The 17,628-nt window shown below is 40.2% G+C and overlaps 1 protein-coding gene across 19 annotated transcripts in view; it reads right to left on the bottom strand.

The window, feature by feature from the left end:
• RAD51B (RAD51 paralog B) overlaps positions 1-17,628 on the bottom strand; it is a 638,238-nt gene that overhangs the window by 96,387 nt on the left and 524,223 nt on the right. For all 19 annotated transcript variants that reach the window (XR_011504632.1, XR_011504641.1, XR_011504640.1 and 16 more), the window contains one exon: positions 1,737-1,815. Coding sequence is in view for 9 of the 19 variants with exons in the window: in XM_070513850.1 (XP_070369951.1) it covers positions 1,737-1,815 (79 nt within the window). In the remaining 10 variants the exon portion in view is untranslated. The remainder of the gene's footprint in view (positions 1-1,736; positions 1,816-17,628) is intronic.

Raw genomic sequence — 17,628 nt, 5'->3', positions numbered from 1 at the left:
CCTCTACTTTCTCTAAACAACTTCCTCTTTCCTGTCGAAATCATGATCTTAGCAACGAGCCTCAGAGAGGCAACTCTGTGATCTTGTTCCTGTAAATATTATCCTAAAAGTTATCCAAATTAGACCAGCCTTTGAAACGCTGTTTACCAAAATGCCCAGTGATCAAGATATGGGCACCATATCAAGGCTGTCAGTATGAGCCCTCTAGGCAGAAGTGGCTATTTTCCTCCTGAAATTGTCTTGTAATCTTCCATAGAATTTCTTGAAATCTAAATTTGCTATTTACTAGACTCTTAATCTTTTAAGAAAGCCTCTAAAAATGAAGAGTCAAAAGCCACACTGTGCACTGGGTAAACACAAGTCCAGCTTTCTGATTGCTTATTACTTCTACACCCTTAGAGAGTATGTAACAAAGGGGCCTGCTGTTTGCTTTGCTTAATCTGGTCCTAAAATCTCTGCTTCTTTGTCAGAAAACAATATTTGCAATTGTAAAAAAAATATTTACCAAGGAACTTGGATAGCATAAGTCAAAGGCTAAGAGCCAAAGGTCAGTAGTTCTTACCCCAAATTTCCCTGGACCCGAGTCCCTGCTGTGGAGCTCAGCTGCACCAAACAAACACTCTGCTTTCTGGGCCCATTAAGAAGCAGACATTTTAGAAGGGGAAGGAAAGGGAAGGCCTGTTCCTCAGTCAGAAGCATACACTCTCCAGCCTGCCCCACAAAATCCCTGCTAGGTCTTTGCAATGCAATGTGTCTCCACGGGCATACTGCAGGGACTTGCCCTGTTTCACAAACCCGGGAGAAATATTCAGTTTACGAAATCCTAAAGGGCAGATGTTCCTCCAATGGACAGCCATGACAATATGCTCCTCTGTGGTTCAGGCTAGATGTTCACCTATGCATCTCTGTGGATGGGGCCTCCTGCCTGACAGCAGTGTATCCTGAGCTCTTCTGTGGGGACCCTTCTTCATCTATAGACCAGTTTGGACATCTGACCCTGTGGGCTAAGTTCAGTGGTGTCTGAATTTACCCCGTCACGTTCACTGTTTTCTGGACAGATCTGCCATTGGATGCCTCTCCTAGTCACTAGAGGATCCAGTCTCTGGGAGTGAACCACCATAGTAGATCAGTCAGTGCCAACTTGCGGCCTTGGGGTGCTCTATGTGAGTCGGACCTCAGCTCCTTCCAAGGCCAGTAACACAAGGTGCAGGTTAGCAAGGCCTCGTCCCCAGTCAGGACATGAGCACAGGGAAAGGAAATAGACTAACCATGAGGCTGAGGAAGTAGGGCTCATGGAGCCATGACAAAGTGCCCCACAGGCTGCCAGTCCAGATGGTTCTTCAGCTGCTCAGTGAGAGAGCTCTGAGGCAGTGCTGGGACCTCCAGGCTGGTGTCAGAGACTTACTGCCTGGGTCCTCAGTCCGTAGGATCTGTGAAGAGGACTGGGGTGGTGGCAGTTCCTAGCTTGCTTGGTTTGACCCTTATTCTTTGGTTGTCTCACTCTGTTAGGAAATTCTATACTTCTCCCTCAGCCCCACGTCTACTTTGTCTCAAATTCTTGCCACAATTGCCAATCTCTTTTATCTCATCAAGATAAATATCATTGCCCAACTCCTCTTGACCTTTGATTCTATCCTGAAGTAGCTTCGATCAGGAGCAGAGCAGTAATTATCACCAGCAATGGGCAGCACTGAGCATAATCAGCTTAAAGAAATGGCTTAATCCAAGAATCTTACCTTGAAGAACCAGGCCTTCCTTCTTGATGGTGTAGACAAATGAGGTAAAGGGAGCCAGAGGAGACTTGGCAATGAGAATCTGCACATAAAGCATATTATGGGTTAGTCAAAGGAGAGATTAGAGATGGGCCTCTGCCTCTGTTTCCTCTCCTTTCCACTTTGAGACAAAGTGGTACCATATGACTACAAACTATAAGGTCAATTTTTAAAAAAATGATTTTAGAACCAAATGAGTATTATTCCTTCAATCAGCTGATCATCTTGGAAGGCTGTGCATTTATTCCAACTATTCAGCCACCAAATGCCATATTCTTCTAGAAATGTTTCATTCTTTTAAGTCACATGCTTAACAGTTATCTTTCTGCCCAAAGATGAACCTAGCTTGATTCTCTAATTTTATCCATAAACTTAGCTATTTACTAAAAAAAAAAATAAGAAAAATTAAAAAAGTTTAAAAATTCAAAGCTATCCTTAAAAGATAAAGATTTATCATCATTGTAAATATTCAAAATAACTTGCTATAAGCAAAGCCATGATCAGTTGCTTTGTTTTCCTCAACTCTTCACCAAGTCTGTATTCTTACCCTTTGCCATGTGACTACATTTTTCTGTTACTTAACGTTTATAGTATTCCCACAGCCCTTAACTGTGGGTGCGGCCACATGACTTTTTGGCTAATAGGTTGTACCAATTCTCAGCCTAGGCCTCAAGAAGCCTCGTGATCTCCACTTGTTCTCTTAGGCTTCTGCTACTGCCAGAGAAAAATATGTCCAAGCGAATCTGCTATCTCAGAAGGAGGATGAGAGACATCTGGAGCAGAGCTGGCCAGCCAGGGCCAGCCTAAATAGCTGATCCTAGGAGAGCCATGTACACATTAGTTAAATGCTTATGACTGCATGCCTCTGAGATTTTGGTGTTATTGTCATGAAGCATTATTGAAGCAAGAGTTGACTGCTATACCAGCCAACACAAAATACCAAAAATATTTTGGGTAATAGCATTTTCCTAAGAAGATACCTACTTTAAAGTGATGGTCATTTGGGCATTAACAAGTTAGTATCATTAACACTCATTGTCATACTTCATATGGTTCTGCAGAACCTCTAAGGACTGATGGATTATTTTATTACAACACTTCTCCTGCAGGCAGATGAATATCAGTTTCCTGTTTTACAAATTAACACCATCAAAAATAGTGACAGTGTGGCACAGAGCCACTTAGGTAATCAGGGAGACAAGGTGGAAGGAAGAAATAATTTCAAGTAACCAAAAGGCTTACATGCAATATCTCAATCTGTTTCAATTCAACAAACATTTACTGACTGTCAGCTATGAGAAATGATGGAATGATGGGGGGAACGATCACGGGTTGTAGTCACGGAGTTTGAATCTAGGTTCTTCCTCTAATCAGCTGGGTGGTGCCCATGGGAAGGCCTGCAATTTTCCCCTGGTAGCCACCACCCCCTCACCCTTCCTTTTAGTTAATAACTCCCCAGGTTTCAACATTTCTCTGCCTCTTTTGCAACTAGGTGTGGCCACGTGACAAAGCTTTGACTAACAGAATGTGAGTACACGTGACAGGTAGAATTTCCAGATTATGTCTTCTTAAGAAAACTATGTGCTCTTCACTTTCCCTTTCTCTCTTCCCAAGGGCAGGAACCAGCTTCAACCACATGGACATGGACATCCTGGGCGATGAGGAAGCAACACAGGAGAAGGGTGACCTCATAAAGCACAGTGCCTCCCACCTGGGCTCACCTATCCACCTCAGGACAGAGCCATTTGTCTGAACCACTGTATTATGGCTGTCTTTATTTCTATGGGCATGGATTGAATTCCAACCAAAACTGTGCTCTGGACAACCTAAATTTTGGAGTTTCAGTTTCCTCACATGTAAAATGGGGATAACAACATCCACCTGAATGGGATTATTGTGAAGATTAAATTAAATATATAAAATGCCTGTCACCATGTCAAACTAACAAGAACATTTCTAACCAATCATCACATATGCTTTCCAAGTACCCCTCAACTTTCATTCATTCAAAAATCAATACACTTTGCTTTTATCAGAAAGATTCACCTCAAGTTGAAGCTCAATAATTTTTACAACTGCTCTAAAGTTATCTAGATAAACTTGCTCATCATTCTCAGAACCAATAAGTACATGGTATAGGTGGGTATTTACATCTTCATGTCAAGAACATCTCACCTGAAAATTAAGGTGATCCTTTCTGACAGAGATAGTTTGGGGGTGGCTCAATGTGAAGTTTACGGATGCCCCTTGGCAGAGGAATGGCATAGTAGAAGAGAGCGCAATGCTTTTCAAACTTCAATGTAGGTCTTAATCATCTGCAGGTCCTGTTGACATGCAGTTTGATTCAGTAGGTTTTGAGGGGAACCTGAGAGTTTGCATTTCTAAGCTCCCAGAAGATGCTGATACTGTGGTCCATAGACCACATTTTGAGTAGCTGGGTTCCAAGAAATATCCTGATTGAAGAGTCTAAGATGGAGAAGCAAGAGATGGGAGTTCTGGAGCTAGTTAGGAGGCCATAGCGATAATTCAGGGATGAGATGACCAGGGCCTAAACCACTGCTCTGTCAGAAAGAATAGGGAAAAAGGAAATAGATAAGAGCAACATACATCCTTGAGGTCAAAGAGCAACAGAAAAAAACTGAACATATGCCAAAGTTCAGATCTTTATTATCTGCATGAAGCAATTGGACGTGAAACAAAAAGGGTATAAATAAATAATAATCAATAAAGTTCAAAAAGTATATTTTTTAAAACTATATTACCATTTTAATTTTATAGACTGTAGAATTTGAGACTCAGAAATAAAAGGATGTGCTATTCCAGTGCAACACAACAAATGGCATCTGAGCCTAGGCCTTCCAGCCCAGTGGTGGTACCTCCATCATCTGACTATTTCCTCTCCCAGGGAGCACATGCCCACTCTGTGAACAAGCCCAGAGGCCCAGCCAGGACAACTTCAACTGGCGGGACCTCACACTTGGAAGGACCTCCCTTTCAGGGAATCAAGGGGTTTGGACAGGTCACTAATTAAAGCCCTGCCCTTCCCAAGCAGGGTTTAAAATGGGTTATCAAAAGGATGCTTTGTGCACAGTTGGAAAGTGGAAGTGATCAGTTGTGTCAGATGAATCTCACTCCCCTTTTGTGGAAAGAAATTCCAGATTGATAGATTAGAGGGCTACCACCAATGCGAAATATCTCATTTTCAGCAGAAAATGTAACAAACTCTTGATAGCTTTCTGGTTAAATTGAAGACAAGTAGGGCTGGATGCTAATACCATTAGGTGGATTTGTAAGTGACCACGGGATCAAAGCAATCTCGTGAGGGGTAGCAACCTCTACTAGAATGTACTGGATTGTAGCCTTGGTCCTGTCACATTCAACATTCTTATTGACCCGGATAAGGACACTGATGTATTCAACCACATCCATACAACAAATATGGGATCTAGCAGGGAATAGAAGTGATAAAAATTACTACCCCAAAAGAGCTTACATTCTAAAGGAAGCAAAGAGATAATAAATAATAAAATATGTGGTTAGATGATTATATGTGCTATGGACAATAAAAAAGGCAGGGCAAGAGAGCAGGAAGTCTATCGGATCAGAGGAGGGGGTCATTTTTAAGTAGAGTAGTAAGAGAAGACCTCACTGAAAAGGTGACATTTGGACCTGTGGATCACGTAACAAAACCCACTGATGAGATACTGAATATGGTAATAGAGAAAGAGTTAATATAGTAGATTAAACAATTGTAATATCAAAACAAATCTCAATTTGGTTAGAGTGTTGGGACAAATGCTACAAATCTTTAGGATGCAATTTTATTGAAATATATGTAAGGCCTTGTCCTTGAGAATAGAGGACCAACTATTGGCTATAGAATGGGGGAGACGAGATTTAGCATTTAGAAAATGGATTAAGAATGTTGGTTAACTACAGTTCAACAAGAGTCGGTAGTGAGACGTGGTTCACAAAAATCTAGTGTGGTTTTGGGTTATATCAATAGAGACACAGTATTGGAACAAGGGAAGTGATGGTCCTGCCCTCCTCTTCACTCAGCAAACCATGCTTGGTGCAGTGTGTTTGGATTAAAGTCAAATTCCAAAAGGGAAACTTCAAACAGGAGAACAACTGGAGGAGAACCATCAGCGTGGTTAGATACCCAAAGCAACCTGGGCCACAAACACTTCAATGCAAACCTGATGGTAAGAAGCCTGGCATGAAGGTGCATATTGCATTTAATGTGAGTTTTTTTGATCTGGAGAGTCTGTAATGTTACATAGTAGAGAAGGGAAGTGTAAATTGGCTTTCTAGCCCAGCAGATTTCAGAAAAAAGTGATGCTTGCCATGTATCTTTGTGGATGCATATAAACCCTTCCCTTTTTTAGAGTTGAATCAATACCTTGTGCCTTTCTGCCTTTCAAACTATAAATTATCCTTTTCTATAGGAGACAACTCTCCCTGGCAGATAATTTAGGCTGCTCTGTTTCAGATGTTCAGTCAGCCCATAAATTTGGGGTGTTCTAATCATTGTCTGACTTGGGCTGTTGGCAAGCGTCATTCTATCTTCTTCAATACATAATGCCATGCAGGGAGGGCCTGCTTGGTTAATAAAACTCCAGGGCCCTAGTGAAAAATTTTCATCACAATCAACTCTGTGTGCAGTGTGTGAAGTTGGCTTTGGAACCCTCTGAGGGTTCAGAGAAATATGTAGTTGGGCAAGAATGAGTGCAGACACAAGTGGCTCAGAGAGCCTAGCGCTCCACAAGGCAGGTGTGTGGGATTGTGAGTCGTTAATCCCACTTCCAGCAAGTAGCCAGGCTGTTTTTTCTTGAACATTTCCTTCCTATCAGACCAGCTTGACTTTAACCACACTCTAATGAATATACTTTCTTTCTCTTTACCTTTTCTCACGAGGAAAGTGGTCATTAATATTTTAAAATTCTTTTGAGGAACATTTAAGGTATATCTACTATGTACTAGATGCTGGGTTCCAAATCCCACTACCATCTGGAAGTAATTTCCATTATTTGTACCATCCACTCATCCATCCATGTACTTATTCAATCCATTCATATTTACTGGCACTTTCCTTTGTGCCAGGCACTGTGCTACGTGCAGAGAATACAGCAGGGGGCAAGACAGACAAGGTCCTTGCTCTCATGGAGCTGATATTCTGTGGCAGAAGACAGACAATACAGAGGAGCCTTTAGGCCTATGGGGTTTTTTTCACTTTGACATTCTACTATGAGCCTCATTCTTGGGCACTCATTCATTCATTCAATCCATCCAGCAACAAACATTTATTGAGTAGCTACTATGGGCTGGGCAGATTCAATTTGCACTGTGAGAATTTGTACTTTTTAAATGACTGTTATCTGTTTCTACTTCAATTCATTTCTTAGATGTATGTTCTGAATGCTCAATGAGATTGTGAAGATCAGGGGCATTTTCTTTGATCCCACACCCTCCTCTTCTATAGGGCCAAGTCCAGGGCTTTGCATGCTGTAGCCTCCTAAAATCATCGATGGGCATTTTCCTCACTGTTCTTCACTTTATCCCTGTGCTGTATGCCAGAAGCTTTCTCCCAATTTACTAGCGAAAACTCAGAAGGCTGGGTACTCTAAAATGTGGAAGGAGAAGTCACCTCTGGAGCTCACTGGCCTCCCCATAACAGACCCTCTTCTCCTTCTTTTATGTCCCTCCCCTCAGGAACCTATTTTGCTCTGAGTAAATAAAGTTGTCAGCTAATTTTGTTTAGCTCTAAAGTGACAGCTGATTTAAATCTTCCAGTGTTAGCCTTTCAGTTGTGTTTGCATACTAATGTAAGACTCTCAGGGGCTGGCCCCACAGGTGAGTGGTTAAAGTTCTGTGTGCTCTGCTTCGGTGGCCTGGGCTCACAGGTTGAGATCTTGGCAGGGGACCTAGTCCACTCATGAGCCATGCTGTGGAGGCATCCCACACACAAAAAATAGAGGAAGATTGGCACAGATGTTAGCTCAGGGAGAAACTTCCTCACCAAAAAAAAAAAAAAAAAAAAAAATTTTGGTAAACATGATGTAATCTACACAGAAATCAAAATATATAACAATGTACACCTGAAATGTATATAATGTTATAAACCAAGGTTACTGCAATAAAAAGAAAAGACTCTCCAAGTAGAGTAATGGATCTAAAATGGTAGAAAGTCCTACAGGATTGGGGTGGGTAGGGGAGCCTTACAGGGGGTTCCTACAGTAATGGCGATGATACAAACCTTATTATGAAAACATAATTCCTTAAAACAACCTTTTGAGGTAGGTAGCTTATGAGTGCTGAAGCCACGATTCCAACCCAGGACACCCAGTTCTATAACCCATGCTTTTAACTACCATGACGGCAGCCCCTAATTTATCATGCACAGATTGATTCACTTCTCTGAGATAATACAGCAAATGAGGCAGAAGACATAATAGCAAATACGGACTTTTTTTTTCCTGCAGCATGGATATTGCATGATTCAAGACAAAGGGACTGGGACAGGGCATCCATGCAGGTTGCCTCAGCTGTTCACAAGCTTCCATCCTGGCAATCATCCTTCTCCCCTTCATTTGTGAATGTCCAAATCCTACCTACTCTTTGAACCCCATACAAATGCCACCTCTTCCAGAAAGCTTTGCTGATTTCTCTAGCTTGAGGTAACCTCTCTCTAACCCCATCATACTTCATCTGTACCTCTCAATAGCACCCACTACTTTCTCCACTGTTTTATAGTTAATGTTACCTGAATTTACCACCATGTATTTGAAAGCAGAGAGCATCACTACCATTGCTGCTTCTTTGGGTCCCACCAACCTCCAGTACTGCGCTGTATACATAACAGAAGCTTGATTATGAAATGCAAAAATGAATGAGTGAATAAAAGCACAAATTGGCGACTCTCAGAAGCTCTGATTCATACCCACTTTGAGGACTTTCTGGTGCCCCTCCTCAAAGTTGGGGGACTTAGAAGATGCCATAGAAAAGAGCAGGCTGCCTAATCACTGCCAAGATTCTCAGCTTGGGCAGGCCCAAGACAAGTCTTTAATTTCAGTTTGCTATAGCATCACATGTTTTTCCTGGCCTGATCCCACTTCCAAGAGGTTCAGAGAGTAGAAAAGGAGCCACAGAATAGAAAGTGCTACGCATACGAACCTCAGGCCTCCTCCAGGATAGTGACACCTTCTAGGGATAGTACCTGTGTCCTCCTTTTAAAGTAGAGGTGTGGCCCTCATCTGGAGCAACCCAGCCCAGCACTTCTCCTCCATGGGTGGCCAGGAAGGCCATTGTGGAACAAGCAGCACAAAGATGTCAGGAACCCTGGGTACAGGCTATCCTGGAAGCTGCTTTTATAGAGTTCTGGCAGGTTACATGAGTTCCTGCGTAGAGCCCCAACTTTAGGAAAAAGTGACTTTTGCCTTTGTGCCTCAGGAAAGCAGACATGAATAGGCAGCCATGTGCTGAGGGTAAGCTGGCACTGCCTCTTCCACTTTCTCTCCTCTAATTCCTGTGCCAGGCAGGCTTCCTTTAATGCTGGTAATGAATCCTTCCTCTCTTCAATTTCCTTCCCCTTTCCACCCACTACCCCAAATCTCACACTGGTTGAAGGTGAACGGCAGAGTAAAATGAGCCAGCAGAGGGAAAGTGTAAGCAGAAGAATTTCTTCCTGTAGGGGTAGGTGGTAGGCCTGGCTGTCTTTCTATCCCTGCTCTCTGCTACAAGATGTAGGGCCCAAAGACAGTGTAATATGTTCAGCCGAGAAAGCTGATGTGAGAAGCAATTGAGGTAGATAGCTTAGAAATATGATTTTGCATCATCCACAATTTCCTATCTTGCTAATTTTTTAACCCTATCTCAGTCTCCCCCATGATTGGCAAGATTTTGCGGTTGTTGATGAATTCAGGGGTGATGTCCTTGTTGAATGCATCTAACACTTTCATCTGCTTGCAAGGGTTCTGCTGAGAAGTAAGGGAGAAAACCCACTGACGCTGAAACGTCCTTCAACAGGGACCCTATTATCTTACTTCAACGGGATGCCTGGGCTAATAAAACCCATTGCTAAGCTAAACAAACCTTTCCTCTAGCTCTGCCAAGTGTCTGCGACAGAAATCCTTCATGCCAAGGATTTTCCTCCTTGTCCAAGACTTAGAAAAAGGTTGTTTTCTCAGCTGCTTTGAAACCCAGGAAGAGAGCCAGGGAGGCGAACAAGCCAGTCAGTCTTGCATCAGATAATTCAACGGGCGTTTGATAACCTCAAGTCTTCTGTCCCTTACCCAGGTTGAGCCCAACTCTCTAAGCCAAGGGACAGAAGGGCCGGAAATGCTCCAGACAGAAAGATCTCTGTGGCTGGAAGGAGGCCACAGGATCAGGGGGGCTTGGTGTACCCAGTGATCCTCAAAGGAATTCCCTAGTCATTGTGTTAAGAAGAGCTGGAGGGAAAAGTGGCAGAGGTCCAGCTCTCAGTCCATATCTGGATCTTATACTGATTAGAATCTGCTTCGTCACTTGGAAAAATCACTCTCCATGGAACACTGAAGCCTCAGTACCAACAGCTTTGCAAGATGACGAGGGGAGAGTAGAGAATGAGTTTTATGGCACCTAACTGCCTTCTCTAAATAGGGGAGTATGATCTGTAGAAGTAATATAGAGCTGGAAAATGACAGGGTGGAAAAATGAACTCTATTTGAGCAGGCATGAATTTACTCATTTATCTACATATGGCCTACTTCACAACTTTTCCTACAGAAATTGGGGCAGAAATCGAGCTGATCTGAATCTCTAATGAAATACAATTCTAGACTCTGGGAAGATTCTCCTAGAAAGTTTGGCTTTGAGGCTACAAGATCTCATTCCCCCAGATAATATCCCTGCTCTTTTATCATCTTTCTGGTCACTGTTTAAAAATGTTTACCTATAAAACATCAGGTTCCCAAAGTACATAAATGAAAAGAGCTAGCTCCTTAAAACATTAATTTCTTCAGATCAATAGGATATTAACTTAGTGAATTATGGGATAGTAACAGTTCAGGGTCAGAATGGCATTTTATTACTTTCTCCTTCAACATTTTATTATGAAAAATTTCAAACATACAGCAAAGTTTAAAGAATTTTATAGTAAATACATATACACTTATAAGTAGATTCTACCACCAACATTTTATTATACTTGTTTTTATCACTTATCTATCCATCTATTAATCCATCTTATTATTTTGTTGTTGCATTTCAAAGTTGCAAACATCAGTGCACTTTCCTCTAAATACTTTAGCATGCATATAATTAACTGTAAGCTTAATACTTGCTTATATATTTTAAAATTCATGTTGGGTTTTTCTTTTTTCCATGAACTTTACATCTATTTTGAAAAGATTAAGAATTTTTCCCAAATTATACTAAAATCAAAGAGAATTTAGTGACTACACATATATGGTAGCATGCAAATTTATATAGTCAAAGAATATGGGTCATTAATTCTTTCTATATTAAATAGCAGCTTTAACTGAAGTATAATTTACATGTAATAAAATTCTTTAATATAAGCATTGAAGCTATAAACTTCTTTCCAAGCACTGCTTTAGCTGCATAAGTTTTGATATGTTGCATTTTTGTTCATTTCCTCAAATTATTTTCTAATTTCCTTTGTGATTTATTCTTTGACCTATTGCTTATTTAGAAATGAGTGTGTGAATATGCATTTAATTTGCATACATTTGAGAATTCCCTAAATTTCCTCCTGCTATTGACTACCAATTTTATTTCATTATAATTAGAGAAGTTTGCATGGTTTCATCCTTTTAAATTTACTGAGGCTCATTTTGTGGCCTAACACATGGTCTAACTAGGAGAATGTTCCATGTACACTTGAGAAGAACGTGTATCTGCTGTTATTGAGTGGAGTGTTCTATAGATGCCTATTAGGTATAATTGGTTTGTAGTGCTGTTCAAGTCTTCTGTTTCCTTGCTGATCTTCTCCCTAGTTGTTTTATCCACTATTAAAAGTGAATATTAAAGTCTCCAACTATTATTGTTGAATTGTCAATTTCTCCCTTCAATTTTGTCAGTTTTTGCTTCGTGTATTTTGGGGCTTAGATATTAGGTACATATATGTTTATAATTGTTATGTCTTCCTAATGGATTCACCCTTTTATTATTATAATATGTCCTTTCTGTTTCCAGTAATAATTTTTGTTTTAAAGTCTATTTTGTCTGATATTAGTAAAGCCACTCCAGCTCTCTTTTGGTTACTGTTTGCATGGTATATATTTTTCCATCCTTTTACTTTAACCAATCTATGTCTTTGACTCTAAAGTGTGTCTCTTGGAGACAGCATATAGTTAGATTGTGGGTTTTAAAAAAAAAAACAAACCCATTCTGCCAATCTCTGCCTTTTGTTTAGTCCATTTACTTTTAGTGTAATTATTGATAGGGTAGGATATATGTCTGCCATTTTGCTATTTGTTTTTCTGTGTATCTTATGGTTTTTGTTCCTCTGTTTTTCCATTACTGACTTCTTTGTGTTAGATATTTTTCCAGTATACCATTTTAATTCTCTTATTGTTTCTTTTACTATACACTTATGAATTATTTTTTATAGGTTGTCCTGGGACTGCTATTAACATTTTAACTTAAAATAATCTAGTTCAGATTGATACCATCTTAATTTCAATTGTTTATAAAAACTTTACTCAACATAGCTCCATTCTCTTCCTGTCTTTTGTATTACTATTACTATTGTTAAACAAATTACTTCTTTACACATTACAAGTCCATCAACATAGTTTTATAATTATTGCACTACGCACTTGTCTTTCAAATCAGATAGGAGAAAATAAGGGGTACAAAAAAAAACACATTGATACAGTCTTTTATAGTTACCTACGTACTTACCTTTATCAATGCTCTTCATTTTTTCATGTGGGTTTGAGTTACCCTCTAGTGTGTTTTCATTTCAGCCCGAAATGAAAACCTTTTAGTATTTCTTGTAGGGCAGGTGTACTACTGACAAATTCTCATATTTTGTATTTCTGAGATTGTCTTAATTTCTCCTTCATTTTTGAAGGATAGTTTTGCTGGATATACAATTCTTGGTTGACAGTCTTTCTTTCAGCAATTTGAATATGTCATTTCATCACCTTCTGGCCTCCATGGTTTCTGATAAGAAGTCAGCCAGTTAATTTTATTGAAGATTCCTTGTACATGAAGTTACTTAATGACTAATGACTGAACAGATTTCCCTAAATGTCTTGAACTAGTAAGTCTCTCAGCTTTTGCTGAGGGTCTTTGTGTGTGTATTGAGGCATGCCTTCAACACTCCAGCATGCAGCTGAAAACTCTATCTTAATCTTCATTTCCTGCTTACACAGAGCCTCAAGGTCAGCCAGAAGTGAGAGCTTCAGGTCTTCGCATGTCTTTCCTGGGTCTGAGCAAAGCTCCTGGCATGTATGTAACCTTCTAGATTTCCTGGTATATGTAGGACCTTAACAAAGCCCTCTGTGAACATCTCATCCCTCAGTCTTTCCTTTTAAATTTTTTGGTCAGCCTCTCATTAGCCCTACCTGGTAATGGGGCCTTAGGCAGCCATGATGGTAAACAGTTGCCACTGATTATTTTTGACAAATGCCTTATGGGTAGGGTTGTTCACACATATGAAGTTCTGAGTCAGGTCAAATAAAGACAAGCCCTGAGAATGGAGCATTCAGTGAGCTGACAGATAGGTCAAATAGTGACAATTCTCTTGGATGGGGCTTTTGGGGAGCTTCAAACCTGTTCTGCCCACTCCAGTAACCTCTAGGTTGCTTGCTTACAAAGCTATAGTAGTTGCAAGATGGTTGGCTTTCAAGGTTACTGCAGAGCTGAGAAGAGGAGGATGGGATTAGAGAAAATTAAAGTGCCACAAATCATCCTGTTCTTACTGAGATTCACCTGCTTTGCTTGAATAAACACTCCTCAGATTGAACGCCTTTAGTTAATTTCCAGAGTTCTAAAAAAGTTGATTTTGACAGTTTTTGCCAATGCTCTTGCTGCTTTTGTGGAGGTGCAGATTTTTTGAGTGCCTTACTCCACCATTCTGTACCTTGTCTCCCAAGCTAAATTTCTAAACGTCCTGATTCAATATTCATCTTTGCTATCTCCCCCTATTCAACCCTGCTACCTTCCTCTTCTGTTTTAAACATTTTCACAGTTCTAGAAGATTGTTTTGTTTTATGTTTTAATCAACTTAATGCTTACACATAATTTAAAATAGCAAATAATATCACTTTGTATTATCATTCACCCCTTTAACTGAATTTATGTCAGCTATCAGATTTTTAATTTCCACGAGCTCTTTCTTGTCCTCTGTTTCTAATTCAGCACATCCTATTCTTGTTCCTATATCACCTTTAACTCTCTGAGGATATTAATTATAGCTTACTTCAGATTTTTTTTCCTAAATCTTGCATTATCTCTAATTCCTCATAGGCCTCTTTCTCTGTTTTGTTCTCTCTTGGATGTGGGAGGCATTTTCCAAAGTCTGGCAATCTTTGGTTGTTCAGTCAAATTTAAATTATAAAGTATATTTTATTCTAAAAATATAATTAGAAGAACTGTGTATATGGACAACATTTGTAAACTGGTGGGATCCTTTGGAGAGTGATCAGTGTCAATACATGGAGATACCTTCTCAGAGGAAGACTGATATTTACAGGAAAGAGTTCTCCAATCTCTCATCTGGTTGCTACATTCTAGAAGAGGACAGAGAAAGGGCTTCAGATTCACCATTTGGCAGGTGTAACCTCTTGCTTTAGTCAAATGCCTCCCCTTGTCCTCTGCTTTGTTTGGAGTCCCAAGTCTGAAATTTCTCTAATTCATTTTCTCCAAAGATAAATTTTGGCCTTCAACCTAGGTTGGAGATTTGTCACCTAGCTGTCCAGAGTGAAAAAGCGGATCCAACTACTTCATATATTTCATACACAAATTTCAACTAATCTGCTGTTTTCATCTTCTCTGCCTTCTGTGATATCTGGTGCTTCCAAGTCCTGAGGAAATCTCTCAAGTGTTCTACTGTTACACTACTTTGAAGGCACTTTGTTTTACAGTTTCCTCTGTTACATCTTGTCAATCTTCTATCACTGCCTGTCTTCCACTATTTTGTTGAAACCTGTTGATGTCTCAAAGAGATTCCCAATATCTTTACCTTTTTGAGTTAATATATACATATATTTTGCATTAAATTGAAATAATTTCAGAAAGATCATGGGAAAGAATGGAGAAAACATAAGTGGTCAAACTTCCACGTTAAAGAGGAGGCCCTCTGTGAGCTTTGATTCTTCTATCTTCAATCAGGTTGTGATTTGGTGGCATTATTACGATACCAGCTTTGAGGGTCAGTTACACACACACCCCCCCCCCCATACATATGAGTACTACATAACACCAAATAACTCCTCTCAAGGATGCTCAATATAATTTTTAACTATCAAAAAATCATTCTTATAGGGGCCTAGGAAAAGGTGGCTTGGGGCCAAATGTGATCACCCTTCTTACAAAATGTAAGACACTTTGAATTTAGTCAATCATGGCTTCAAATCTTGTCTGTATGATTTTGGGTACTCTAACCTCTTGAAGCTTCACTTTCCTCATCTCTAAAATGAGCACAGTAATGACCAACAATAATACCAACCTCAGAGGCTTATTGTGAGGATTAATGAGACGAATGAAATCAATGAAAAAAAGTGGCACCTCTTAAGAACCTAAGAAATGTTAATTTCTTTCCACCTTGGTTGGGTAGGAGGTAAAAGTGCAGGTAAGTTAGTAACTTCCCCTATCATGAAGGCTAGAGAGTTAGTTCAATGATCTAATTGCATCTCCTTACTGCTCACATGAGAGTGTCTGTGCTTGAGGCTAATGTACAATTTCACACAGGCCATAGCACTATACATTTAGGTTTCACATGATATTTCTAACCATTACTGAAATTGTTAATGTTACCATTTGTTAATATTACCATTGGGTGCTGCTAAAGGAAGAAGTAAGAACTGACTGTAGCACTAGTAAGTTCATGGCCATCAAATACTACATTTCAACTTTATTTTTAATGACTTTTTAAAACCAAAAGTTAATGTAAATGTCATCAATTTCAACTTACAAATAAGGATGAACAAGTATGTGCTGGTTTCATTGTGATCTGAATTTGGAAATTTCCACCTAGCTCCAACTAAAGCAACCAAATACTGTCAAAGGCAATTTCAAGTGACAGAAATCCACTCCCTTTCTCTACCCTAAATCAGGAGTATAAAAATGATGAAAAAGAAGATGCACAGGAGCTCTGTCCAGATGTAAACGCTAAGCTCTCTGAACATCCAGCGAGGCAGGCCTGACTCCCCAGCATGTTCACGGACCCATAAGAAGCAGAGCCAGATCTCCTTGTCCAGGCCCACTAGGAAACACAGCCAAGGCGAGGCAGCTCGGGCCTGGAAGGGTCACAGAAGGAAGGCTGTGGCTGTGTGAGGATTATGGTAGAAAGATGCCAGGAACTCAGAGGGTGTGTCTTGAATTCTGAAGTACACACATCTCTGTTACATCATGCTTGGGCCACATGGGATTTTCTTTAGTCTCAAAGGAATCGATTCGAGGAAGGCAACACGTTTCTATGTAAAGAGGCTGAACTCTGGGCTTGACATATCCAAAAACAGCTGGTCAAGTGGGACTGGTTTGTGTAATGTACCACATCCCTGGCTCTGCTCAGATGGGTGGAGAAACTATTGCTAGTGGGAAATCAACAAACTCTTTCTTCAGAGTGCGGTCAAATTAATTCCCTCTGTTACCACAGCATTCTTACTATTTCCCTAAAGCCCTCCTCCAGTGAAAAGAAGGGCAAAGGACAAGAAGGAAACACAAGACAGGATTTCAGATGAGTTTAAGGGTCTAACAGAGAGGCAACAGAGTCCCCTTCCTATCCTTTCCTTTAAGACTTAAACTAAATCTAGTTTGAACTAGTCTTTGCAACAAACTCAGAAAGATTCAGAGAACTGGAAGCTTTTTACAATAACTCTCTTCAGGGTTGCAGGGCCTAACCAGGGACCTGTCAATTTGGTCTTCTGTATTTTTAATATTTTTATGTGACTCTGTCTAAAGCTTACACTACATATAAACACAGGGTGACACATTTATTGAGTATTCTTGGGGAATTAAGCTATCTTTAACCCACAGAAATAGGTTCATAGACTGAAATAATTCAAGAAATAGGGATCTGCAGGAGAAGGACTTTAGAAAAAACTTGGTAAGAAAAGCTTAATAGCAACCAGATTGGATGTATATGGAGTTTAAAAACTATCCTGTCTCCTTGGGAACCCACCAGATGTCCATTTGGGGCCTACTTCAAACATCAGGACTCTGGTGGACTTGGGCTAATAGTAATGATAAGAGCTAACATTTATTACTTAAGTGCTTGCTCAATGCCAGGCGCTGTTCTGAGACAGGTAATCTTCATATCAACTTTATGAGGTCGATATTAATTATTATCTCCATTTAACCAATGGGGAAACTGAGGTGCAGGTCTACTGATCAGCAGAGGGGAGTGTCTGGCTGCCCGTGCCTAGCACTGCTATTTCCAGAAGCCCAAGAGCCAGTAAGGCCACTAGGCAGCCACTTATGGGGTCTTATTTGGGGGTGCTGGAAGGTCCCTCGTCAAAATCTTCCACCTCCCACTTACTTGTAATGGTCTGAAATTCTCATTAGAATCATACATTTGGACTAAATCTGTGTCTTGAGGCAGTCTTCCTGGTTAACACACACAAATACCATCAGACAGAGAACATTCTCCACAATGAGTCAGTAGACAGTCTTGCCTAAAATGCAG

This window comes from Equus asinus, chromosome 7 (assembly GCF_041296235.1).
Source record: "Equus asinus isolate D_3611 breed Donkey chromosome 7, EquAss-T2T_v2, whole genome shotgun sequence".
Lineage (NCBI taxonomy): Eukaryota > Metazoa > Chordata > Mammalia > Perissodactyla > Equidae > Equus > Equus asinus.
The sequence above is the reverse complement of the archived record's forward strand: the minus strand, read 5'-3'. Positions and strand labels throughout refer to the sequence as shown.